At 40.6% G+C, this 23879-nt stretch overlaps 2 protein-coding genes across 2 annotated transcripts; both read left to right on the top strand.

The window, feature by feature from the left end:
• Window positions 1–968: 968 nt before the first annotated feature.
• Window positions 969–9111, top strand: erap2 (endoplasmic reticulum aminopeptidase 2). Its single transcript, XM_062416697.1, has 21 exons — window positions 969–1011; window positions 1765–2113; window positions 2219–2405; window positions 2579–2748; window positions 2864–3002; window positions 3082–3216; window positions 3304–3424; window positions 3522–3676; window positions 3822–3935; window positions 4041–4172; window positions 4493–4624; window positions 5291–5359; window positions 5505–5680; window positions 5798–5877; window positions 6003–6186; window positions 6348–6504; window positions 6603–6787; window positions 6950–7111; window positions 7285–7425; window positions 7772–7853; window positions 8381–9111. Exons 2-21 carry the CDS (start codon window positions 1944–1946, stop codon window positions 8537–8539), a joined length of 2850 nt encoding a protein of 949 aa, XP_062272681.1. The 5' UTR covers window positions 969–1011; window positions 1765–1943; the 3' UTR covers window positions 8540–9111.
• Window positions 9112–9579: 468 nt separating this feature from the next.
• lnpep (leucyl/cystinyl aminopeptidase) lies at window positions 9580–23032 on the top strand. Its single transcript, XM_062416696.1, has 22 exons — window positions 9580–9963; window positions 12237–12331; window positions 13098–13300; window positions 13721–13832; window positions 13974–14231; window positions 14604–14794; window positions 15086–15224; window positions 15750–15884; window positions 16026–16146; window positions 16263–16414; window positions 16503–16616; window positions 16724–16855; window positions 16990–17124; window positions 17807–17967; window positions 18055–18143; window positions 18247–18430; window positions 18587–18743; window positions 19280–19464; window positions 19625–19786; window positions 20156–20296; window positions 20390–20471; window positions 20641–23032. The coding sequence occupies exons 1-22, from the start codon at window positions 9936–9938 to the stop codon at window positions 20770–20772; spliced, it is 3108 nt and encodes a 1035-aa protein (XP_062272680.1). The 5' UTR covers window positions 9580–9935; the 3' UTR covers window positions 20773–23032.
• The last annotated feature ends 847 nt before the right edge of the window (window positions 23033–23879 follow it).

Here is a 23879-nt window from a genome sequence, read left to right as displayed (position 1 = left end):
CTGCCCATAAATAGATGATAGGAAGGTAAAAGAGACTCCTGGATGACTCTGTCATGTCTCTTAGTTGGAGTGGTTTCAGAGATGACTGCTCTGTGTGAGAGTGTGTGTATGTGAGTGTGTGAAATGGGGGCATGCTGTTTGGCTTTGCCAAGAGCATTGCATTATGGGGGATTGACATGTCTCATTGTTGTGACCTTATACTAATAATGGACCCTCCTCCACCCACCACAAAACACATGCACAAACACAGAGAGAGATAGAATGAGAGGGATACAGTGTGAGCTCTCACACATATGAGGCTCAATCTGCATTTGTAAAGAAGGAGAAAAATCAGACAGGTGGACAGAAGAAAGTCATTAAAGAGTTATTTGTACAACTGGAAACACCTGCTTACGGCTGTTAGATCTGAGGTGAGAAACCGATCATATCAGTATAACCAGAACATTAGACAACACCTGCATACACACCTGCACACACACACACGCACGCACGCACGCACGCACGCACGCACGCACGCACGCACACACAATAAAGAGAGAAACTGTTGTTGTGGACAGCTGTGAGAGTGTGACTGTATATTAACCACCTCACTACCTAAGCACAATAATGTATTAATAATAACTAACAAATGCATTAGACTACCCTAACATCAGCATCTGAATATTCTAACATCAGTTGGAAAATACATTTCATAAGACATTAAAAAGTGAAGCTATATTGTCTGTCTCATGCTATCTCTCGCTCTCGCTCTCTCTCTCTCTGTCTCTTTATCTCTCTCTTTTTCTCCCTCTCTCGCTCTCTCTGTCTCACACACACGCACGCACACACACACACACACACACACACACACACACACACACACACACACACACACACACACACACACACACACACACACACACACACACACACACAAGCAAGTTATGTGCTTCAGCAGTGGGCAGGAAGTTAAAAGAGAAAGTGAAACGCAACAGTTGGGACAGGCTGGATGATGCAGCTAAAATGATCGAGGTAAAGCTATTTGACATTTCTGTTTAAACATGAGCCCTGAAGCAGACACAAGAAAATCTGTATTGTTTGACAATTAGTTAGATTTCTGCTGCTTGTAGGATGTTTTAACTAACATAATAAGATTCACTTCTTTCCATATGGTATAGCTTAACTGCTGCCCGTACAACCTCATTTGAACTGCAGCTATGCTCCTGCAGCTGTTGTCACCTTACAGTTATAGCTTTGTCCTAATCTTGTTTTGTCCACATGGAAAGTCGTGTGATTCAGTTGTTCCAAGTCTCCTTCAGGATGAGATGTATCGTGGCCTAAATAATAGGCTTGGCTAAATTTGCCAAAAATTAACCAACCTCTCAACTGAGAATTCATATGTCAAGTTTACAAGGTCCACAATGGTCCTCTTTTAAGCATAAAAACTTCTTTTCCATAGAGATCAGCAATAACATTATTCTGCTGAAAACACGTGCTAAATGAGGAAGGAGCAAATAGTGGAATGATTTAATGGACTGATAGTAGACTTATTATAAAGTGAGAGCCGATCTTTGTTAACAATAGTAGTAAGTAATTCATCCATAATAGTTTGTCAGGAGCAGGTTTACAGTTAATGTGGTAACCTTTGAAACCACTACCAATAACTGGGAAGTTGACTGAATTAGGGAAGCAAGACACTGTTTTTTTTTTTGTTTCTAGAGCAGAGTTGATTTAATATGGTGAACTGAGTGGGATGGGTCCAAATTCTCCTCTATTGTCTTTCAGGTTTAAGGCAAAGGTCCTGAGAACTTGCCTGACATTTTTGATCAGCCACACAACACTCCCGTCAGGTGGTCCTTAGTCACTACTCATGTTTGGGAGGTGACTGAGCGAGTTCATAGTCGTCAGTCTGCCACACGGGTGGCTTTTTGTTCTATCGGTGGTTCAAGGGCATTTCTTCTACAATGGCCTTGGTAAGGATGTTAGTGCTGTCTCTACTCCATGTGTCTCTAGTTGGGTCGCAGCCTGCCAAAACCTCACAGCAGCCGTCAAGCACTCCTAATCCTGCAGGAGAGCAATCTCCTTTGGGGACTGACAATCTGTCCTTCCCCTGGAGTCGCCTTCGTCTGCCAAGGTACTCTCCGTGCTAGTTTTTTACAGCTATATTCAGAAAATTGACAAGACTCCATTTTTTTACAAGTCATGTATTAAAAAAGCAAGATCTTTCTCATTGTTTTAGATACATAATTCCTCTTCATTATCGCCTCCTCGTGCACCCAAACCTCACAAGTCTCAGTTTCACTGGTTCAGTCCAGATCCAGATTGAGGTCCAGAACAACACGAATTGGGTTGTATTGCACAGCAAAGGTCTGCAGATCTCAAAGGCCACCATACTGAACCAGAATCTCGGTCTACTGTCTGAACAGGTAGTTGTGAATTCAGAGCAGTTATTAGGGACCGAGCCGAAAGGCAAGAGGGCAAGGACTCCAGAGGAGTCCTACCCTTGCCTGGAGGCAAGGTCCCTATTGTAATTATAAAATCTTATTTATCATTATTACCTGCAATGGACTCAACTTCTTTCCTCTTCTTCCCCTTCTAGGTTCTTCCAGTTCTTCATAACCCCTCTCATGAGCAGATAGGCATTTTCTCACCCTGGGTGCTCAGCAGTGGACAAAAGTACTTCCTGTATATTGAATTTGGGGCAGAGCTTGCAGAGGGTTTCTATGGTTTCTATAAGAGCACCTACAGAACCAGTGCAGGAAAGATCAGGTAAAGAGGTAGATTTTTTCACAGCAAGCTCGGTAAAATATCCTAGACATACATCTACAATACAATATTCTATTGTCTGTGCAGTACAATAGTATCTGCCCATGTTTCTTTTTAGAACTTTAGCGTCAACTCACTTTGAGCCCACCAGTGCTCGGACAGCATTCCCTTGTTTCGATGAGCCAAACTTCAAAGCCAACTTCTCCGTACGGATCAGGAGGAGCCCAGAGTACATTTCTTTGTCCAACATGCCCATAGTAAGTGTTGCATATGTACTATTTGCCACCCATGTTCAAATGTGAAAAATTCCTACACTGAAGTTTTTGTATATTTCAGTTCAAGACAGTTGAAGTAAACGATGGCCTGTTGGAGGACCGCTTTGCCACAAGTGTGAAGATGAGCACATACCTCGTAGCTTTTATTGTCTGTGATTTCAAATCTGTTACTGCAACAACATCCTCTGGGGTGCAGGTATGGCCTATCTGAAGAAGCTGGTTTTCCTTTATTTTAAACTTTGAACATTATCACAAAGGGTTTTTTACTGTTGCATGTTTATAGGTTTCCATCTATGCCACCCCTGAGAAGTGGAATCAGACCCACTATGCACTGGAGGCTGCTGTCAAAATGCTTGACTTCTATGATGAGTATTTCAACATCCACTATCCTCTACCCAAACAAGGTAAACTTCTTTTATTTGTCTTTTTTATGTAACCAGGCCACAGGGCTCTTCACCCTGCCACTATCTGTCTTCTGACCTTTTAATTTCCCTCTCTCAGACCTGATAGCCATCCCAGACTTCCAGTCTGGTGCGATGGAAAACTGGGGTCTGACCACCTACAGGGAGACGAGCCTTCTGTTTGATCCACTTACATCCTCTGTTTCTGATAAACTGTGGGTTACTATGGTGATCGGCCATGAGCTTGCCCATCAGGTAAGACAGTGACAGTGTATCTGCACTCAAATGACATGCAGGACTAAGTGTTTGTTTAGCTTCAGTAGCTCATATTCTCATAAATCACTTCACTACATTAACGGTCATGCTGAGAGCTGAAATTCACAATATGTTCTGTTTGCAGTGGTTTGGTAACTTGGTGACGATGGAGTGGTGGAACGATATTTGGCTGAATGAAGGCTTTGCTAGATACATGGAGTACATTTCAGTCGAGGCCACCTACCCTGAACTGAAAGTGGTATGTGATTTGGTTAATCTGTCAATGAATTGATTAATATGGCTAGATTAAAATTAGGCCTTGTAGAGGGGATTGTTCAACCTGTTCTGTGCACATTTCTTACAGGAGGAATATCTACTGCATACCTGTTTTGCAGCAATTGGACATGATTCATTGAACTCCTCTCGACCAATATCCAGTCCAGCAGATAACCCCACTCAAATCAAACAGATGTTTGACACAGTTTCCTATAACAAGGTATGATTTTAGTCATGCGTGTGTGTTATGCTTTCAGTCAATGAAAGTTTATCACGAGTACATTATCTGTGCAAAATGACTACCTGCTTATTCAGTGTCAAATATTGCAATCACTGTCAATTAAAAAGCCAATTGACCAATTCATTTTTGAAAATGTTAGAGAACGCAGCACCTGGTGAGGACACACATGTGATGACATAACTATTACTGATTTAAATATTTATATGGTCACAGAAAATCACCTTTTTCACATGTATGGCTAACAACACTCCTGTTGCCTTGTTGTGTAAAAACACTTTTTCTCCCCCCCCCCCTACCAGGGAGCATGTATCCTGCACATGCTGCGACACTTTCTAACAGATGATGTGTTCCAGAGGGGGATAGTGCGTTACCTCCGCAAATACAGCTACAAGAATGCATGCAACCAAGATCTGTGGGACAGTCTGGCCAATGTATGAACATTACATTACATTGAATGCACTGTGTAAAGTAATTTATGTAAAAAATTGTATTATAAAGGGGTGGCAAGACAGGGCTTTCAATATGTCAAAATGATCTGAGCCAACCTTTCTTTGTATGGAGCTCTACAGTTTTGTTAAACCTCTGCTTGGCATTACAATCACACAAAGAACAGAGAGTGACCAATCCTTTTACAGAAATAAAGCATTTCACACATTTTGGTCTGACTGTTTTGATGTTCAATCCATGTCCTATAAATTGGGGACATTACTGCTATCCATTTCTTTATGCGTGCTGTTTTTTCTCCAGACAGATATTGTTTTCTGTTCATTTCACCAAGGTTTAAAAACCAATTTGCAAAGACTTGATTGATTTATACAATTAGTCAAAGTGAACATAATGTCTGTTTGATTTTTGTCAAAGTTACAATGTCTTTACTTCGTATTGCAGTTGTAAGTGCAGATCGATTGAAATGCACTTACAAAGCGACATGGTGTTCATTGTGATGGATTACCAATCTCAAGCATTTTACAACTACAGAAATGAATTAAAACATTCAGAAATCTACAGGGCTTCAGCATACTATAGTCAGCAGTAATGTAAGGTGATGTGTTTTGTAGTAAACAGGTGAAACCTAAAGGTTTAATTTATTTCTTCAGACATGCACAGAGGAGGATTTCAGCTCAGGAAAACACTGTTATAGCAGCAGCCAGGCCTCCAAGAATGCAGTGAGTAAACATACAACATTCTTGAATATCAAGTCACTGACCTTTCTTTATGATTTTCCTTTAAGTGTCACACTGTTTACATGATTATCACTGACTTTGTGACCTAGTACTGTCACAACTATTGATGTCTGATTTTCTTTTGCAGTACCTGTTTGCAGGGGAACATCTGGACCTGACAGCCATAATGAACACTTGGACTCTGCAGAAAGGTGTTCCTCTGGTGACTGTAACGAGGAAGGGGTCTCATCTGCTGCTTAAACAGAACAGGTTCCTGAGGACAGTGCTGCCTTCTGACCCCCTCTGGTCCACAATGCAACAGGGGTAAGCATGCGCATGCACTCAAAGCTACATAACCATCATCAGCAGTTTCATTTTTTATTACTATCAGGGTTCAATTTTATGTTGTGGATTTCAAAAATACTCTCTTCTCTGGTATAGTTTTCTTTGGAATATCCCTCTGACATACAAGACAGATACTTCTAGCACCACCTACAGACACCTGATGACAACACACACAGGTAAAGGGGGAGAGATAATTCATTTATTCAACTCAGGCACACATGTTCATACATACTTATGTATATTTTTGCTTTGCCATTCAAATGTTTTTTCTCCTGTCTTTGGCTATTTATGTGTCATTTAGACAGTGTACATATAGGAGCGGAGGTCAGCTGGGTAAAGCTAAACTCTGACATGACAGGCTACTATGTGGTTCATTATGAGGATGGTGGTTGGGATGAGATGGCCAAACTACTGAGGGAAAACCACACTGCTCTCAGCTACAAAGATAGGACTCAGTTGATACACAACGCCTTTCAACTGGTCACGTAAGCATAATTATACTGTATGTGTGTGTCTGTCAGCCTTAGAGAACTAAAAAGAGAGAGATTTTTTCTTAATGTCTGTAGTTATATGACACATATGCTTTGATTTCCCCACCTGTAAAAGCACCCAATCTTTCAAATATTCTTTATCTGTGTCTCTAAAGGGCAGGTTATCTACCGCTCAATAAAGCCTTTGACTTGATTGGTTATCTGCAATTGGAGACACACACAGTTCCTCTCCTTGAAGGACTTGGCTATCTGGAGACCTTTTACGGGATGATTGAGAAAAGGAATGAGCTTGATCTAGTTCACAACCTGGGGGTAAGAAGGCAAGAGTACACAGTGTGCCATATCTAGGCCCATGTCAATATGACACTGAGTTCATGTGAGATTTTGTTTCTCTGTGTGCTTTGGTGCAGATGTACATCCTCCGATTTTTCCATGCTGTCATTGACCAGCAGACATGGAGTGATGAGGGCTCTGTGTCAGAACGACGGTTGAGGTCAGACGTCCTCTCTCTGGCGTGCCACCTGGATGACCCTCCCTGTCTGAAGCGGGCACGTCAGATCTTCGAAGACTGGCTTCAGTCCAAAGGAACACTCAAGTCTGTCTGTCTAAATTAAACTTTAGCTCCCATCGTTATCAGCTTTTGAAATGATTCAAATAAACAGAAGGCTGTTGTTTTCCCCTGTTGTAGGCTGAATCATATAAATTGATATTTCTTGATGTCTCTAAACATGCACGTCTCTGTTTGTGGTTACTCCAGCCCACCCACTGATGTGGCAGAGATTGTATATTCAGTCGGAGCACAGGATGACCACGGCTGGGCCTCACTCTTCCATGCATACAACACCTCCCTCTCTTCAGCACAAAAACAAAAAATTCTGTTTGCCTTGACCAGCAGCAGGGACACCAACAAACTAAACAGGTACACCTTATCCCCATTGTATTCTTCACTCTGCTAATGCTGCCACCATGTGGCAATTATGGGCTATTGACAAGAGATTCTCAGTATTTATTCTGATGCTAAGCAAGTGAAGGCTCTTGAAGTGATGGCAGATAACGCAATGTTAATAGATTGTGTTTGCGTTTGTGGTGCAGACTGCTGGAGCTGGGTCTGGAAGGGAAGGCAATACGACCTCAGGACTTGTCCTTTGTCATCCTGATGGTGGCCAGACAACCTCGGGGACATCATCTCGCCTGGAACTTTGTCAAAAAAAACTGGAGCACAATGGTTCAGAAGTTAGTACAATGAAATGGAGACATACAAAATGGCTCTGTACTATTAGCCAAACCCTTTTTCCCTATCCTAAAATATGAAAATATCTTATGCAGTGCTTACTATGTAAAACCAAACATAAATAAACTGTGTGTGAACCAGTAAGATCTTCCTTTTTATTGCCTTCTCTGTAGTCTAATAACCAGTGTTTACCTGGAACAGGTTCTTGATTAGATAACAACCTGATTATACTACAAGCATTTGACTACATTGGGTAGTTGACTTCACAACTATGGAAGCCCTTGTACTCTAGAATATAGGAAAATATTTTGGTCTCTGAATGTCTTCTGTTGTACTTCTATTTTGCAGATTCCAGCTGGGCTCATCTGACATAAGAAACATCCTTATTGGTACCACAGGCCAGTTTTCATATCCGGAGGAACTCGCTGATGTAAGCTCTTATAAGCTCTGACAGAAAATTGTGAACTGCTTTATTTGCTTTGACAATTCAAAGCTGCATTGATATATCAACATGCTAATGATATTGGCTAACATTAGCACTACCAGCAATATTGTTTCAGTGTCAGTACTGCCCAATCTTGATTAGGATAGTTTGATCGATAGATGCATGCCATCACATAAAATGAAATGTATAATTAGTGACAGTACTAAAATACGATGGACTTTTAAAAAGCATTTTATACTTAACCTAAACTGCTTTGCATCTGCATTTGGACCAACTCACACAAAAACTCAAATTAAAATTGTTTTCAGTCGTAAAATATTTGGGTACTGGCCTATAAAAACATATACTATTTTTACTACTATATACCTAAGCATATTTTATTGTCAACATAATTATGTGACTTTGATAGAATAGGGAGATTTACTTACATTTACTCTTTTGGTTATACATTTTTTATGTTCTTCCGTATGCTTGTGTGTGTTTGTTTAAATGGATGTGTATTTGACCCCCAGGTAAAGTTGTTCTTTGAGTCCATCAAAGAACAGGCGTTTCAGCTGAGAGCTACTCAGGTTGCCCTGGAGAACGTGCAGAAAAATGTTCGCTGGATGCAGAGGAACCTAGAGACTCTGAGAAACTGGCTGAATGAGAAGAATGACGTGAAAAACAGCTGAAGGACAGGTGGTGGTTGAGTTTTTAATGTGTTTCTTTATTTGGAGAATGTAAAGTGCTATACACTGAAGAGTTGATAATTTTGTGTGTAAAAAATGTTTTGTACATTTTCAGGGGACTTATTTGTTAGAACGACATTGTCTGTGTGTTTTTATGTGTGTGGTTGTATGAGTGTGTGTGCGTGTATGTGAGTGTGCACGTTTTTGTTACCTTATTGGGAAATTTTCCAGTATAAACACCAACCTTGTCAGGACCAGTAGTCCTCATGTGGACAAAAGCCCTGTCCTAATGAGGCCAAACGACATTTCTGAGGTCCTGTTTAAGGTGAGAGTTAGGGTTTGGAAGGGGGTTCAGGCTGTTCAAAATGAACGGCAGTCAGTACAATGTCATAACAAGCATAGCTGTGCAAACTTGCATGTGAGTGTGTTTATGTGTGTGTGTGTGTGTGTGTGTGTGTGTGTGTGTGTGTGTGTGTGTGTGTGTGTGTGTGTGTGTGTGTGTGTTTGTGAGAGAGAGATAATCATTGTAAAGTGACACACAGATTCTGTGTAAATGATTGTTCACCAAATAGACAATAAAGACGTTCATTGTACCTATTGGCACCTTTGTGCCTGTTAGGTAAACTGAAACATATCCTTGTGTTAGTGTGTATGTGTTATTCCATTCATCATATTTACTATTTATGTACTAAATGATGTGTTAAATTATGAGTAGGTTAGGTCAATGCCATGTTCTCACATTTGGGATTCACTCTGTTATTTATGTGTTTGAAGCATTTGAAGGTCCAGATTCTGGTTACAGTAAAATGGTTTCGGGGTTTGAGGTTAGGGCAGGGTTTGAAGTCATGCATGTAACAGGTGGGTTTTGAGGTAAGGTTATGAGTGCAGTGCAATACAGAGACTCAAGTACAGTAGAAAACATACCTCTGCGATTCGGGCCCGCCCCTTTCTGAATTGACCAATAGGATGCCAGTATTTGGTTTGATGGGCGACGCCAACAACTGGTCGGAGAGACAGGAAAGTGTCAATGCTCCTTCGTGAGTTTGCCGAGCGTTTGAAGGGATTTATTTACATGCTGTAAATGTAAAGTTTAATTTTTAAAATTCCGTCGTCGACCCATATTGGTCTATAAAACAGCTATGGACGATAAAGATCTGGAAATCAGCTTACGTTAGCAAGCTGGTTATCTTTCAGTCAGTTAGCTACAATTGTCAGAAGTTGGCTAGTCCCAAGCTAGCTTACTACGTAGCTGACGTTTAGTACAGTGAGGGCAGGCTGCTGTTTATTGTGAGCGTCTGATCCACATCTACAAAAACACCACGTCTGCCGAGCTGCTATACCACCGTGTTGACTTCCCCTGGTTTTGGACACGAAGAGTCGGTTTGAGACACACCGGACCATGGATCCATTTGACAGTAACAGTACAGGTGAGGAAGGAAGATGGGGGGGTACAGTAACAGCAAGCTAACTAACAAGCAGCAGCAGGCCAGCTAATAACTAACGGGACATTAGCTGCAAGCTCACTTGGAGTGACATTCATCCGAGGACACATGTTGAGAGGGGTCGGGTTGACTTTTGTGAAGCCAAATTAAAAGCTACTTTGAATGACTGGCTTGTTTTTACAGTTACAAGCTAACTTAATCGCAGTGCCAGTCCGTTGTCAGTCATTTTACTGCACACGACTGTCCCCTGTCTTTAAATACCAAAACAAAATCAGTTCTGTGTGAATCTTGTGGGTACGTTTTGATTGAATTGTTATTTGCATATGACACATGACTAGCTACACAGTCTTACACACACGTTGGTTGTTATAAACACAGCTGCACTGTTTGTCTACGCCTTTCGGTTTGATGAAAGCTATGTTTTGTCCTGTCGTGGAGAGCAGATAAGTCATGCTCAGCTTAACTATGGCTATCAGCTGCTGTATAACGTCTGCTATGGTCCCTGGGTGTCCAAAGCTTTATTAAAACAAACAAAAAAGAGCAGTGCACACACATTATAACAGCTCTCGGGAAAGCTGTATACTCTGCTTGGTGAGTGTGTAATTTAATTTCAGCTTCTTCCTCAATATTGAAAGAACAACCACCAAATCACATCATTGTTTGGCTTCCTGTTTTTTGTGAGTACTTGGTTGTGACTTGATGATTTTAATAAAATACAGAAATCACATTTCACCATCTCATTTTGATCAGATCACAATGAGAAAGCATTAGCACATACTTTACTTCCTTTAAACCCTTAAATGACCAGCCAAGTGATAACAGTGTTGTGGCTCAGTTAATATAGTGTGTCTGGCCTGAATCAGTGGGCACATCGGTCAAACTCACGCATATATTTAACTGCAGTTCTGTGAGTCTAAGGCTTGATACATGTTTTCGGTAAACAGAAAGATCACAGTCAGCAAATTAATACCTCTGGATTTACATACAAATATGGCCAAGGTAGAGGAGTTGTTGCTCCTTCTCTTTTGCTTGATGTGTTTTTTAAATTGTTGTCTAGACTGTCACATTAACTACCTCTCTTGTCTGATCATGTGATCTTATATGATGTAATTAACACCATAATATCTCAACAATATCCCACAGCTGTCAGAAGAAGGATTGACATTCATTAAAGTTTGATGTGTTTTGTTTGGGGGAGGGGTTATTTTTATCATATCCTGGACATTATACATTACCTACTACTTAGCTCCTTGCCTATTAATAGGCATTCATGCCACAGCAGTGTGGACCAGATAAAGAGACGGTGACAGCCCTTAGAGCCTTATCAAAAACACTGCACAGGACAGACAAGGAGCTAAATCCACCTCTCACATTTCTCGACTTTTATTTTCATTTTGGAGAGCAGATGCTCACACCTGTATAGTGTTGGTGTCTCTGTTTGTACACTTTGTATAGAGTAGAGTAGGTGTTTCCTGGCTCTCTCTGTGCATCCCACTCAAATTCATCACCAACTGAGACTGAAAGTGCATAGTCTGAAGCCTTTAACGCATAAGTGGAACATGGGACAATATGGGAAACTTTTACTACTTTCGTCATTATTGAATTAGGAAGTTGAACGTCTCTGATTGTTACAAGGAATGGAGAAATTGGCCTCTTGAAAATCATGTGGCTTTTGTCACAATGCTGAGGATGCAGATAGTTTTGTGGAAAAACGTGCTTTTTGTAACCTGCAGTAGCATGTGACATAACCAGATGACATATTCCCATTGTGTTTGCATTTTCCCAGTATCCAACTTTTTTTTGGGGGGGTGGGGGTTGCAGTTAAATGACTGAACTATGAAAGACATACATTGATTTCTTTCAATTTCTGTCTGAACAGAATTTTTAGTGCTGGTACTTAAAGGCAGCTAAGTCACCAGCTTGATGAACCTACTCTATGTAGGTCACTGTACCAGGAAATAAACCAGGAGGTTTACTAACAGGAAACTGAAGAAACGTCAAAAAGTCAGTCAGTTCTTTGTCATATGAACCGTCATGTTGCTTGCACACCAGTGACAGATAACAAGCTTTTGTGTTAAATGTTGGCTTCCTGTTACTACTTTCTGTGGAAAACTCCAAAAACACTGCTCATATGTTAACAATCTGTATGTGTGCGTGTCAGTGTATACAATCACTGAGGTCTGGTTCTGTGTCTCACCTCTCTCATTTCCCCTTTTGAGAATCCTCTATCTTATTTCTCTTCCTCTTATGTGTTGCAGATCGAGCCAACCTGCCACGGAACATGATTGAGAACAGCATGTTTGAAGAAGAGCCTGATGTTGTGGATTTGGCCAAAGACTCCACAGTATTTCCGGTATGCTGATGTCATCATAAGCCATACATGCTATGCACTCCTTCATTTCAAGGAGCAGCTCATAAAAAAATTGCATTACTAACACTGCAAATCTGCACTGCTTCACATTTCTCTTTCATCTGTAAACCTGATTGTGTGATCAGGTTGGGGATTAATAATGTAGACATGGATCAGTGAGAGAATGGCCAACATAATTTGAGCACTTTCCACCCTGCATGAAGCATGCTCTTTGCTGGTCTGTAAATATCTTTAGATCTGTCACCTGCAACTATCTGAATTCAATATTGTGTGAAGTATTTCCTGCAAAAAGGAGCTTCCTTCCTGTAATGAAGATGTTGTTTCTTCAGTTTATTATGTCTGTTGTAATAGTATCTGGATCTTTCTCTTCTGAACTACATTGACCCATTTTCCCCAGAGGCACTGTATCATAAAGCCTTATAAACTAAGTCCATCCCCCAATCCCCACTACCTCTGTCCTTACTCACTGTCTGACATCCAACCAGCCTTATCCTAAATTTCATTCTCCTTCACAACTATTTTAATTGTAAAAATGCCCCTAAAGTTCTGGCATCATGATTGACCTGTCATTTGTGCCCAGTCCTGTGTTGATAGCCCCTCTCTTTCCGAATCATTAATTTTTCCTTCAACTCCACATGTGACATCTTAACCTGTGCTACTTTATCTGGAAAGGGAATCTAGTTATTCACATTATATGGGGAAACACAGCACAGCTTAACTATAGTGTACTGTACACACTCTCCTGCAGACGTTTCCGGCCCTTGACCCGGATGAGGTGGTTTATGAGCCTCGCAGCTCACGGCTGCTGGTGCGTGGCCTGGGAGAGAATGACATGGACGACGATGAGGAGGACTGTGAGTCTTCAGCCCGTCTGCTGGGCATGTCCTTCATGAACCGCAGCTCTGCTCACAGATCCAGCTCTTCCCCTTACACCAGACAGGCTCCACCCAGGTAATGCATCAAAAAAGTCTTCACTAAGGTTTTTCCAGCGTGATATGCCTTGCAGTTAATTTGTCTCAAAGCAGAACTGCATAAGTAATGATATATTATTATATGCAATTGTCTTATTGTCTTATTGTCTTATTATGTGCAATTGTTTATACTTGTTTAAAATGACTTGTTTGCATTTGAATGGCTGTTTATCCTGTTGACTGTTTATTGCCCAAGTCTTACAAAGAAAATCTGCTTCCGACATGATGCAGTAACACAACATTTCCCAAACATGTACATGTTATGAGAAATTGATTTAGTCTGCTGAGCACCAAAAATCCAAGTTGAAACTTCACTTTTGCAGCCTCTATCTGCCCACAGCACCTCCACCCCTAGCTTCTCCATAAACACCACTCCTTCCTTTTACATACTCTATCTCAGGTCATGTTCATGGCCCTCAGCCCGTACCATGGTTGTCTGTGTGTTAGTCCTGGTGATAGTGGCCTCCATGACCATGGTGCTCTACTTCCTACCAGGGTGCACCTTTACCAAGGTAAGAAAAGTATTTTCGAGCTTAATTTTGTTCTTCGAGCTTGTGTAGATACGCAACAATTAGTGCTTCCTTTGTTTTTTCTGTCATGCTCAATCATGTACCTGTTTCCCTGGCTCAACCCAATCCTTCGTCCTTTTGCAGACGGGTTGTCCTAAGGAGAACAAAACCACTCCCTTTGAGCCGGTCTACCCTGTGTCCACCAATGGTGAACTGTTCCCTTGGGCACAAATGCGATTGCCTCAAAGCATACATCCTCTCAGCTATGAACTCACCCTGAACCCTGACCTCAACAACATGACCTTCACTGGCAACACTGTTATCAACATGTTAGTGCATCACAACACCAACCGCATCGTCCTGCACAGTGCTAACCTCAACATTACCAAAGCTACATTTAAGGTGAGACTGCAAGAGGTTTGAGTTTTAAGTGTACCAACAGAGTAGAGGTGACGTATTCATCCTCTGCACACAAAATACTTTTTGTATTTTTATGACTTATTATTTCTTAATCAATTTATATTATTTCTGTTTCTGTGAGTAGCATAAAGGGACAACAAACTACATTTTGTTATACAACCTTGTGTTTTTAAATGATGATAATAAATGAATCTTTTCACCTTGTAACTGAAGTTATTCTCCAGTGTACAGAGCCTGCTTCTCTAGATGTAAAGAACTGTAAACAAATATGTCTCAGTTTTGTCTTTGGTCAACTGAGAAGATGCATTTTGAGCCTAAACAAAAAGCTGTTAAGTAATACTTTCTCTCTTCCAGCTGGGTGATGGGAAGGCCAGTGATGTAACTGTACTTGAGTACAAACCCAGACAGCAGATAGCTGTTAAGTTCCCTGAAGACCTGAAGGTGGGCCAGCATTGTGTTTTGATTCTGGACTACTTTGCCAACCTGTCACACACCTATGATGGTTTCTACAACAGTTCCTACACTGATAAGGATGGAAACAAAAGGTACACTTGATTAATTGCTGTGGCTTCAAGTACTTTGCAGCAGCTGAAAGATGTGCTACAGAGTGAGAACTTATTAAAGAAAAGCCTGTATGAAGAGGATCATGTGTCTTCACAGCTAATCTCACCCTTTGCCTTTGCCTTTGCCTTTTGCAAAGGTCATGATTCGGCAAATCGTTGCTTTAAAAATAATAATTAAAAACAGAAAAAATAAGATATTTTTTATTGTTTTTTATCTTGTTTTTCAAATATACTATTTCAGAATGATCATGCTTATGTCCCTCTTGTCCCCAGGGTCCTGGCAGCAACCCAGTTTGAACCGTTATCAGCTAGGAAGGCCTTCCCTTGCTTTGATGAGCCAGCTTTTAAAGCAACCTTTATGATTAAAATCAGTAGACAACCAAACTACATGACCCTCTCCAATATGCCTAAGGTACTGTAACATTAATTAAGTGCAGTGTAATTTTACAGTATGGTGTACAGGGTTTATACACTGTCATGTTGTGCTTAATTTCTTTATTTGATTTACATAACTCTTCCCACTGTAGTATTTACAGAGCATCTGCTATAAGGGATGGCAGTATTTGACAGCCAAATAAGGCTAGAAACAGGGTCTGTCAATGCAGTGGTTTAGTGGTTACTAGCATTAGGTTAACAGTATATACCAAATAAATTTGACATGTTCCCCGTCAAAGTGGTGAGTTATGACCTATAAAAGACCTCAGTGTGCAACATTATGTTACGCCACTCACTCTATACTGAATATTATGTCACTTCTTGTCTTGAGGAACTAATGAGCCATTCCTGTTAACACTGTGACTTGTAAGCTCTTGGTGTGTGCATAATTAAACTAACAGCTTAATTAACAGAGCAGTCTGAGAACATGCCAAATTAAATTTAGGATACATACTATCAACATTACCTGCTAGTTATCTTGTCCTTTTGATATGTGTCTCAGGCTAAAACCACACAACTCCCCAATGGCCTCCTGCAAGACGAGTTTGAAAAGACCAGTGTCAACATGAGTACCTACTTGGTGGCCTTCATCGTCGCTAACTTTACTCCTATCAACAAAACTGTCTCAGAAACTCTGGTAGGTCTGACACATATATGACTCCTTTTTCGTTTCAGTGCAGGTTCTATGGGTTCACACCAATACAGTTTTTATATTTAATATTCAGTGACCTTGCTGATAAATAGTTACACATACTATATGTGTGTCTGTATGTTTTAGGTGTCTGTGTACTCTGTGCCAGAGAAGAAGGAGCACACTGACTATGCTCTGGACACAGCCTCCAAACTGCTGGACTTTTACAATAATTTTTTTGAAATTAAATACCCCCTTAAAAAACTAGGTGAGTACATCCACACACTTGTACCATTCGCACACAGGCTTTTCATTCTCCTCCGTTTATGCTTTCTTTTTACCCCTTTTTACACAGTGCAATATTCTCCCTCTTCCTTTTGTCAGACTTGGTAGCCATCCCGGACTTCCTGGCAGGAGCCATGGAGAACTGGGGTCTGATTACCTTCAGAGAGACCAGCCTGCTGGTGGGGAAGCACTCCTCTCCTCTGGAAAAACAAGTAGTCGCCTCTGTAATAGCGCATGAGCTCGCTCATCAGGTAGTTGTATTAGCCTGTCTGTTTGTAAAAGCAGCTGATACAGTATATAATGTATAGGTGCTAATCTAGCTCTATTGTTGTGTCCCAGTGGTTTGGGAACCTGGTAACCATGAGCTGGTGGAACGACCTGTGGCTCAATGAAGGCTTTGCCACTTACATGCAGTACATGTCACTGCAGACTATGTTGCCTGAGCTGGATATTGTAGGTTCACACATCTTACTCATAGATGAGATCTCACATATTTTGAAGCAGATAAAGTTGCGTGTTTCACTATGTGCTTTGGTAGTAAGTTGTGTGTTTGTTTGCAGGGTAATTTGTTCCTGGCGGTACGGTTCAGAGCGTTGGACAAAGACGCACTCAACTCCTCCCATGCCGTTTCGACAGAGGTGAACACTCCGGAGCAGGTGGAAGAAATGTTTGACTCTGTCTCTTATGAGAAGGTGCACTTTTATACATTATATTATAAGTATTTCCATATTCAGCTGTTTATCATATCTGCTTGATCTCAATTGTAACTGCAGTCACACTCTGTTTTGGGTCTGACCACAGCTGGTTTGTGTTCTCTCTCTTCTAGGGTGCATCCATTCTTCTGATGCTGAACGCCTCCCTGCCAGGGGATCAACAGTTCAGAAAGGGAATCATTCAATACCTAACACAGTTCAGTGGCTCCAACACGGACACTGATGACCTCTGGAACAGCCTCACACAGGTAGCTCTGTGTGTGTGTGTTATTTGCTGACATTGCATATGCATCAGCAATTTATCACATTGGCTACCTTTAAAATAGAACTTCCCTCTGCAATCAAGCAGCCATGTATACAGCTAAAATCCGCTCTTCATTATATCATCACGTAGTATCACATATTAACTGATCACAAAGGACTTTCTCAGGAGCTTTATCATCAAGACAAATGGTGGAAAATTACTCATAGCAATCATGGATACAGTTATTATTTATTGATACATATAAGATTGTTCATCTTTTGGCTCACCCTGAAGACAGGTCAGAGCACTGCACAGATGCAGACTGTAGGCTGTATCATTACTGACAAGAGCTTTTGAACCCAGTGCCCTCAAATGAAAGGCAGTCTGCCAACTCATTACTCCCCTAACCTCCCCTGTTAAAGCTTTACTTCCTACTTCACAGTCTCACACAAATCATGTCCTAAAAGTCTGTCAGTATTAAAAACTTAATTAACCCACAGAGGAGGCACACTATGTACAGGTGGTTTTGTGCACATGAAAGGTTAATAAGTTATTAACTGATTAAGAATGTCAAATATGCCTTTTGGTGTGGAATTATGGAAACTGCTTTCCTCACTATATAGCTGATAAAAAAATGAATGTGACATTTGACTGTGTAGACTTGGGGTTTGTCTTTCTCTCCTCAGGTTGAGGTCTCTGCTCACCACCAAAATGTATCAGAGATGATGAGCTCATGGACATCACAGAAAGGCTTCCCATTGGTACATGTAATTCGCAAGGGAGATCAGGTGACCTTCACACAGGAGCACTTCCTACTCACATCTGACAATGCCACGCATACTTCCAGGTGAGCTTCATTAATATCACACACATAAACACATGCAGGGTCATAGAAACACACTGCAACCTAGAGATAATTGTGTTTTGTCTTTAGCTTGTGGAATATTCCAGTGACGTATGTAAACGACAGCTGCAGTTTGGGCCCTGAGTGCAGACAAGTGTTCACTTTGAAGACCAAGTCAGGTAAACAGTGTTAGTCAGTAAACAAGTATTAACCTGCTGCCTTAATTCTCCTCTCAGTTTCCCGGGTACCATTTTGTGTGAGATTTTGTGTTTGTGTTTTCAGGGACTCTTAAGGTGCCAGAAAGTGTAAAGTGGCTGAAGTTAAACTACAAAAACACAGGCTTCTACATCGTCAACTATGGAGACGATGGTTGGACTGCACTCGTAAAAGCCTTGTCCGACAATGTCGATGTTCTTACTAGTGAGGACCGTGCCTCACTTATACACAACATCTTTGCTCTCTCCAGGTATACAACACAACCTCAATAGTTGTTTTTTCAAATGTAGTCAATAACATGAGAAAATAAAAAACTGAAGTATTTTCCAATTCCTGTATTTGACTTTAAAATGCTTCCATTCTCCACATTTCCTTCTTCTCTGTCCCTCTGTTGTTTTCTCAACAGACTGGGACGTGTGTCCTTCCATCAAGTCCTCAACCTTTTAAATTACGTGTCCAATGAAATTGAGACCTCTCCTGTGACAGAGGCCTTGTTACAGCTCAACAGAATCTACCGGCTGCTCGACAAAAGACAGGAGCAAGATCTTGTGGCCCGCATGAGGGTACATACTGTACACACACACCTACATGTCAGGAAATTGATTTGAGAAATAAAAATACATTTTACATTTAAAATTGGCAGTATGCGTTAGATCGACATGTTGATATAGTGGGACTTTTAAGAGTTGAAGTTTAAGTTATAAAAATGCTTACAACAAATGATTGCCAGTTTTGAGTTCTTGAATTTTTACGAAACACAACCTTGAAATTAACACCATAAGCACATGCAAGTCTTTTTACACATTCATAATTTATTTTTTAAATCACTAATTTTAACATATGTTTAACTAAATCAATGTTTTTAATCTGTGTAACTGTATGTCTAATTTAAAACTTCAAAAGACAAAATTTCATACACCCCTAATATCTGGCCTGGTTTGATTTAACAGAATATGTGGTTGACTTTTAATCACTAGTACAAACTACAAGATACAAGCTCAAGTCAGTCAGTCTAAGTCAAAGAAAAAATGTTTTTCCAGACTGCTTAAATCAGTGTACTGTTTGTGTACTAATATGATTTTTGTCTTATATGTGATAGGAATATATTGTACATCATTTTGGTTCTCTGATGAGTAACCAATCATGGGAAGAGGAGGAGAGTGTGTCTAAACAGGAGCTACGCTCAGCCGTTCTGGAGACAGCCTGTAGTCTGAACTACGAAAATTGCACTCAGCAAGCCAAAGCCCTGTTTAAGCAGTATGTCGAATCCAATGGGACTGTTCGGTATGTAAAGAAACATTTCATTGTTGAATTGTGTCACAGTGACAGCAGGCTACGCAACAAACTTGATTGAATCTGTATCTGCCATCTGAGTTGTAGGAAACAAACCGAAATTAGGTGCAGTTGTAACCCACAATATGTTCTTGTCTTTGTATTTCTGAAGGATCCCAGGTGACCTACAGCAAGTTGTGTTCACTGTGGCTGCTCAATCAAAGGAAGACTGGGAGACTTTGTTAAACATTTATGCAAATGCCACCTATGATGCAGAGAAGCGAAAAATGCTACTGAGCCTAGCATCCACTCAGGACACCCGCAGTATAGTATGGTAAGGTGTGTGTGTGTGTGTGTGTGTGTGTGTGTGTGTGTGTGTGTGTGTGTGTGTGTGTGTGTGTGTGTGTGTGTGTGTGTCAAACATTTTTCCCCCTGCTGTTAAGCATTCGCAGTTTTCATCAAGACACCAACATGAAATAGAACAACAGTGTTTAAAACATTATTACATTTCACTCATATGTTTATAGAAGTCCACTCTGCTGCCTAACCCTAACCCTCCTGCAACAATTACTGTACACTTTAGTTCATATATTAATTATTTTTGAAAATAACCACACTTGTACTTGTATGATCCGAGCCCTAAGCTGTATGCAACCTTGACCTGTTGTTAATGCACTGAACTCTTTTATCATGGTCTGTGTAGGATTTTGAAGGCTGGTCTGAAGGGGGACTTCATCCCGACACAGGAGTTGCCTTTGGTCATCAACACTGTGTGTAATGGCTTTGCTGGCTACTTGTTTGCCTGGGACTTTGTACAAAATAACTGGGACCAGCTCATAGAGAAGTAAGTGGTCCCTGTCAGCATCATGTATATTTCATGTAACGGCTTTAAAAATGTGACAATAGTTAATCAGTGTTACTATGTTTTTGGCTGTAGGTTTCCTGTGGGCTCCTTTGCCATCCAGAGAATCATCAAGGCCGCCACCTCGCAGTTCTCCACACAGGCACACCTTGATCAAGTATGTTTTTATCTGACATTTGTTTTCTACTAGAGCATATTAATACTGCAGTGTGTTTGAGAGTATTTGCCCATGTTTGTGGGGAGAGATGAACTGTTTACAGTATAATTTTAGTGTGTGTACTTCAAGTCTTACCTGGCCACCATGTCAATGTGTGTTTGTTGCGCAGGTGCAGGGTTTCTTCTCCAGTTTGAAGGAGCGCGGCTCTCAGATGCGAAGCGTTCAGGAAGCTTTGGAAACCATCAGGCTGAACCAGGGCTGGATGGAGAGGAACGTCCCTACACTTCGAAAATGGCTCTAATACAGGCACTCCATCCAGTCTCCGCCCCACTAACAGTTGTCCTGGTAACTGGGGCAAGTCGTCAAGACAACCGCAATGTTTGCACTATTGTAGGACTGTGTCTCTTAACTCCCTTTATCCAGGCCAGAGTACTAATCGAAGCCAAAGGTTGTGCTCTACCTGGGTGGACAGGGTGTTTTATGTTATGACATTGGTCCTGTGAGATGTAGTTGCTAGCTCAGGGTGGCTCTGATTGTGCATCTGGCAGAGTGATGTCAGATGCAAACTCACACTCCTCACACTTTATGCTGTCGACCAAACCTCTCCTCTGCAGGTCTCATCCGAACCTCATGCCTGGGCAGACAATCATGCTTTCAGAGAGCAGCGCTTCACCCACACTCCTTTCGCTCAGCCTGCTCTCAGGCACTTAACTGTGTGAGCTGTTTAATGGCCACTTATAAAAGTATGAAGAATGTCATAATTAAAGTATGTGCTGTGGACCTTTTCTCTATCATGGGACATTGATGCAGCTGTCAGAGATTCCTCAGCGATGAAATGTTGAATTTACCGGTACTTGAGGGGAAGAATTACTATTAGATTTAAACTAACCTTGCTGTGTTATGCAGAATCTGTGTAGAAATAATAACAGCCTGTCATTTTGTACTTATTCATGCAACCTGAAGCATTTACTATGTTAGTAATGGTTTGATGAAAGAGGAGGTTGGTTGATTAATAGCTTAAAATACCAAACGTGTTGACATCAGTTGAATGTACTGAAAAACCCACTGTGTACAGTAGGTGGCGTATTGCATAGGAGTGCAGGCTTAAATCAGCAACCAATGTGTCTTAGATGAGAGCAGGAAGTACACACTGGAGCTAAATGCTCATTTCTTTCTTTCTCGCTTTATTTCGCTACCAGTCACAAGCCCAGTTTAGCTCTGATCAAACAAGTTTTATTTTGGTTGCTTTTTACCTGCAGCACAGCCACTGTACAGACTCATTCTTAAATCCAGTGTGCTTGCCAACTTGTAGTTATACTGTAAATATACTCAACCCTGCAACATTTTCACCCTGCTGTTTTGGATGTACTGTTTTAAATATCTTGACTTTTAATATTTTAAGATTTGCTCTATGTTGTGTGTATATAGAGTGTAAAGAGGAAATGTATACATAGAAATGGTCAAATTCTTGTTACTGTATTTCTTGATTTACATCACTGCAGGGAGGTTATTTGCTGATGAATGTTTGTGTTTTTAAGGGCGAATGTGCATATTGAAGATACAAAGTGTGTAGGAGAACATCTATATTGGGCATGACGAATCTGTCCAGTAAGCTGTTCCTCATCAGCCAAAATAAAAAAACAGGTTTAAAGTTACTCTGATGTTAATTAGCTGTTAACCAGCTGTGATGCTCCTCAGAGTGAAGAGTAGCCTAGTATTTATTGAGAGGGTGTCTTTACATGTTTCCCCGACTTTTGTTCCATAATGTATTTAATTACAGTTGTACACTCCTCCTGAGTTTCTGTCGTTGAAGTGGTACTGCTTACTTATTCACTCCATCACTGTCATGATGTTCAGGATAATTGATCTCTAATAGATTTGATCGTTTTGCTTTGACATGTGTCAAGCTTTGCATCTGTGTTTTTGGCTGTCACATTATATTTGTCTCATTTAGTGTAAAAACTCTGCTAGCATTTACAAGTTCATATAAGAATACCAATGAGTGTCATGAAGGACATAAAGGAGGTAACACTCGAGTACAGTCGCGGATAGTGGTACCTCCGGTCTGGTGAGGTTGTCATTCCACACTGGTGAAAATAGGATGTCAGCAGTATTGTCAGTATTGCCTTTAATAGACCTTTAAATACACATCTTCACAAATTACGTTTATGTCTCGGCTAATTATGAATCATACTTACTTTGGGAGATGTTGGTCAGTCTGATGCTTTCCAGTTCTCACCAATCAGTTCAGATAATCAGCTTAATTGAGGTTCTGGGAGATTGTTTTCCCATCATGTCTTGGTTTGAAAACAACTGGACCATGTGGACTCAGTTGCAATAAACTTTTCAGAGACAGGTGATGTCATTCAGGTACAATTTTGGTGGTTTTAATGAGAGGATTGTAGTACCACGCGTGCAGTAAACCCAATCACATTGTTTTTTTCTTTTTTTTTTTTTTTTTTTTGCACTGGGATTAAATGCTGCAGATGCTTTTTAAACTGTGTTGCTCTTCATGTGAACAAATTATAAATAAAAATTGTTTTCTGAAGTTGTTAGATTGATTTTTTATGGAAACACAAAAGGGCATTTGTCTTTCCGACCTTCCAAACTTTTCTGTCTTTTTCATTGTCAACCTACATCTTAAAAGTGGTTGATATTTTTGGTTTGTATTACTTTAGATTCCCTCCACTCTCCCTACCCCCTAACCCTAACCTTTTTAATTAAAGTGATGATTCAATACAAAATACACACTCAACAAAAAGTCCATTTAGGAGCAGAAACCTAACAATGAAGTCAAAGAAAATCTCCACAGGATTTAGGGTCATAAACCTGTGAGGAGGGACAGATCTGAGGATGGATATAAAACAGCCTCTGGAGGTTTATTAAAGCATGTAAGCTCAGCTGTAAGGATGTGGAAAATGTATGTATCTGCTCAGACTGTTCTTAAAGATTGGCCTCTTAACAAAACGAGTAAATGGGTGAGACAAACGCTGACCAGGGTTCATTCTGGAATAAAACAGTCAGTTGAGTGTGGAACGAAGCCAACCCCAAAGAAAAAAAAGGCAAGAGCAGCCTGGAGTTTGTAAAAAAAATGTACTAAAGATAATGCAAAACACTGTTTGGCTGAAACTAGAAGATGATGTGCTGAGCAATGATGCAGAGAGGCATCAAAACAACCACTGAACAAATGGACTGAACACAACAAAAATAGATTTATTCTTTTATAAGATGTACTCTTAAATTTGTGTTGTAAAACCTTCAGATTAAAATAAACAAAGTGTGCATGGTTAATATGATTATTGATGAAATGCCTTTTAACATGATGCTTCTCAGTTGCACCACCAGAGGTCTTACAAGCTCTTCTGAATACTTTCATATTGGCTATTATAATCTTAAAATTGGAGATTA

Source organism: Scomber scombrus, chromosome 4 (genome assembly GCF_963691925.1).
Source record: "Scomber scombrus chromosome 4, fScoSco1.1, whole genome shotgun sequence".
Classification (NCBI taxonomy): Eukaryota; Metazoa; Chordata; class Actinopteri; order Scombriformes; family Scombridae; genus Scomber; species Scomber scombrus.
This window is presented reverse-complemented; position numbering and strand designations above follow the sequence as displayed.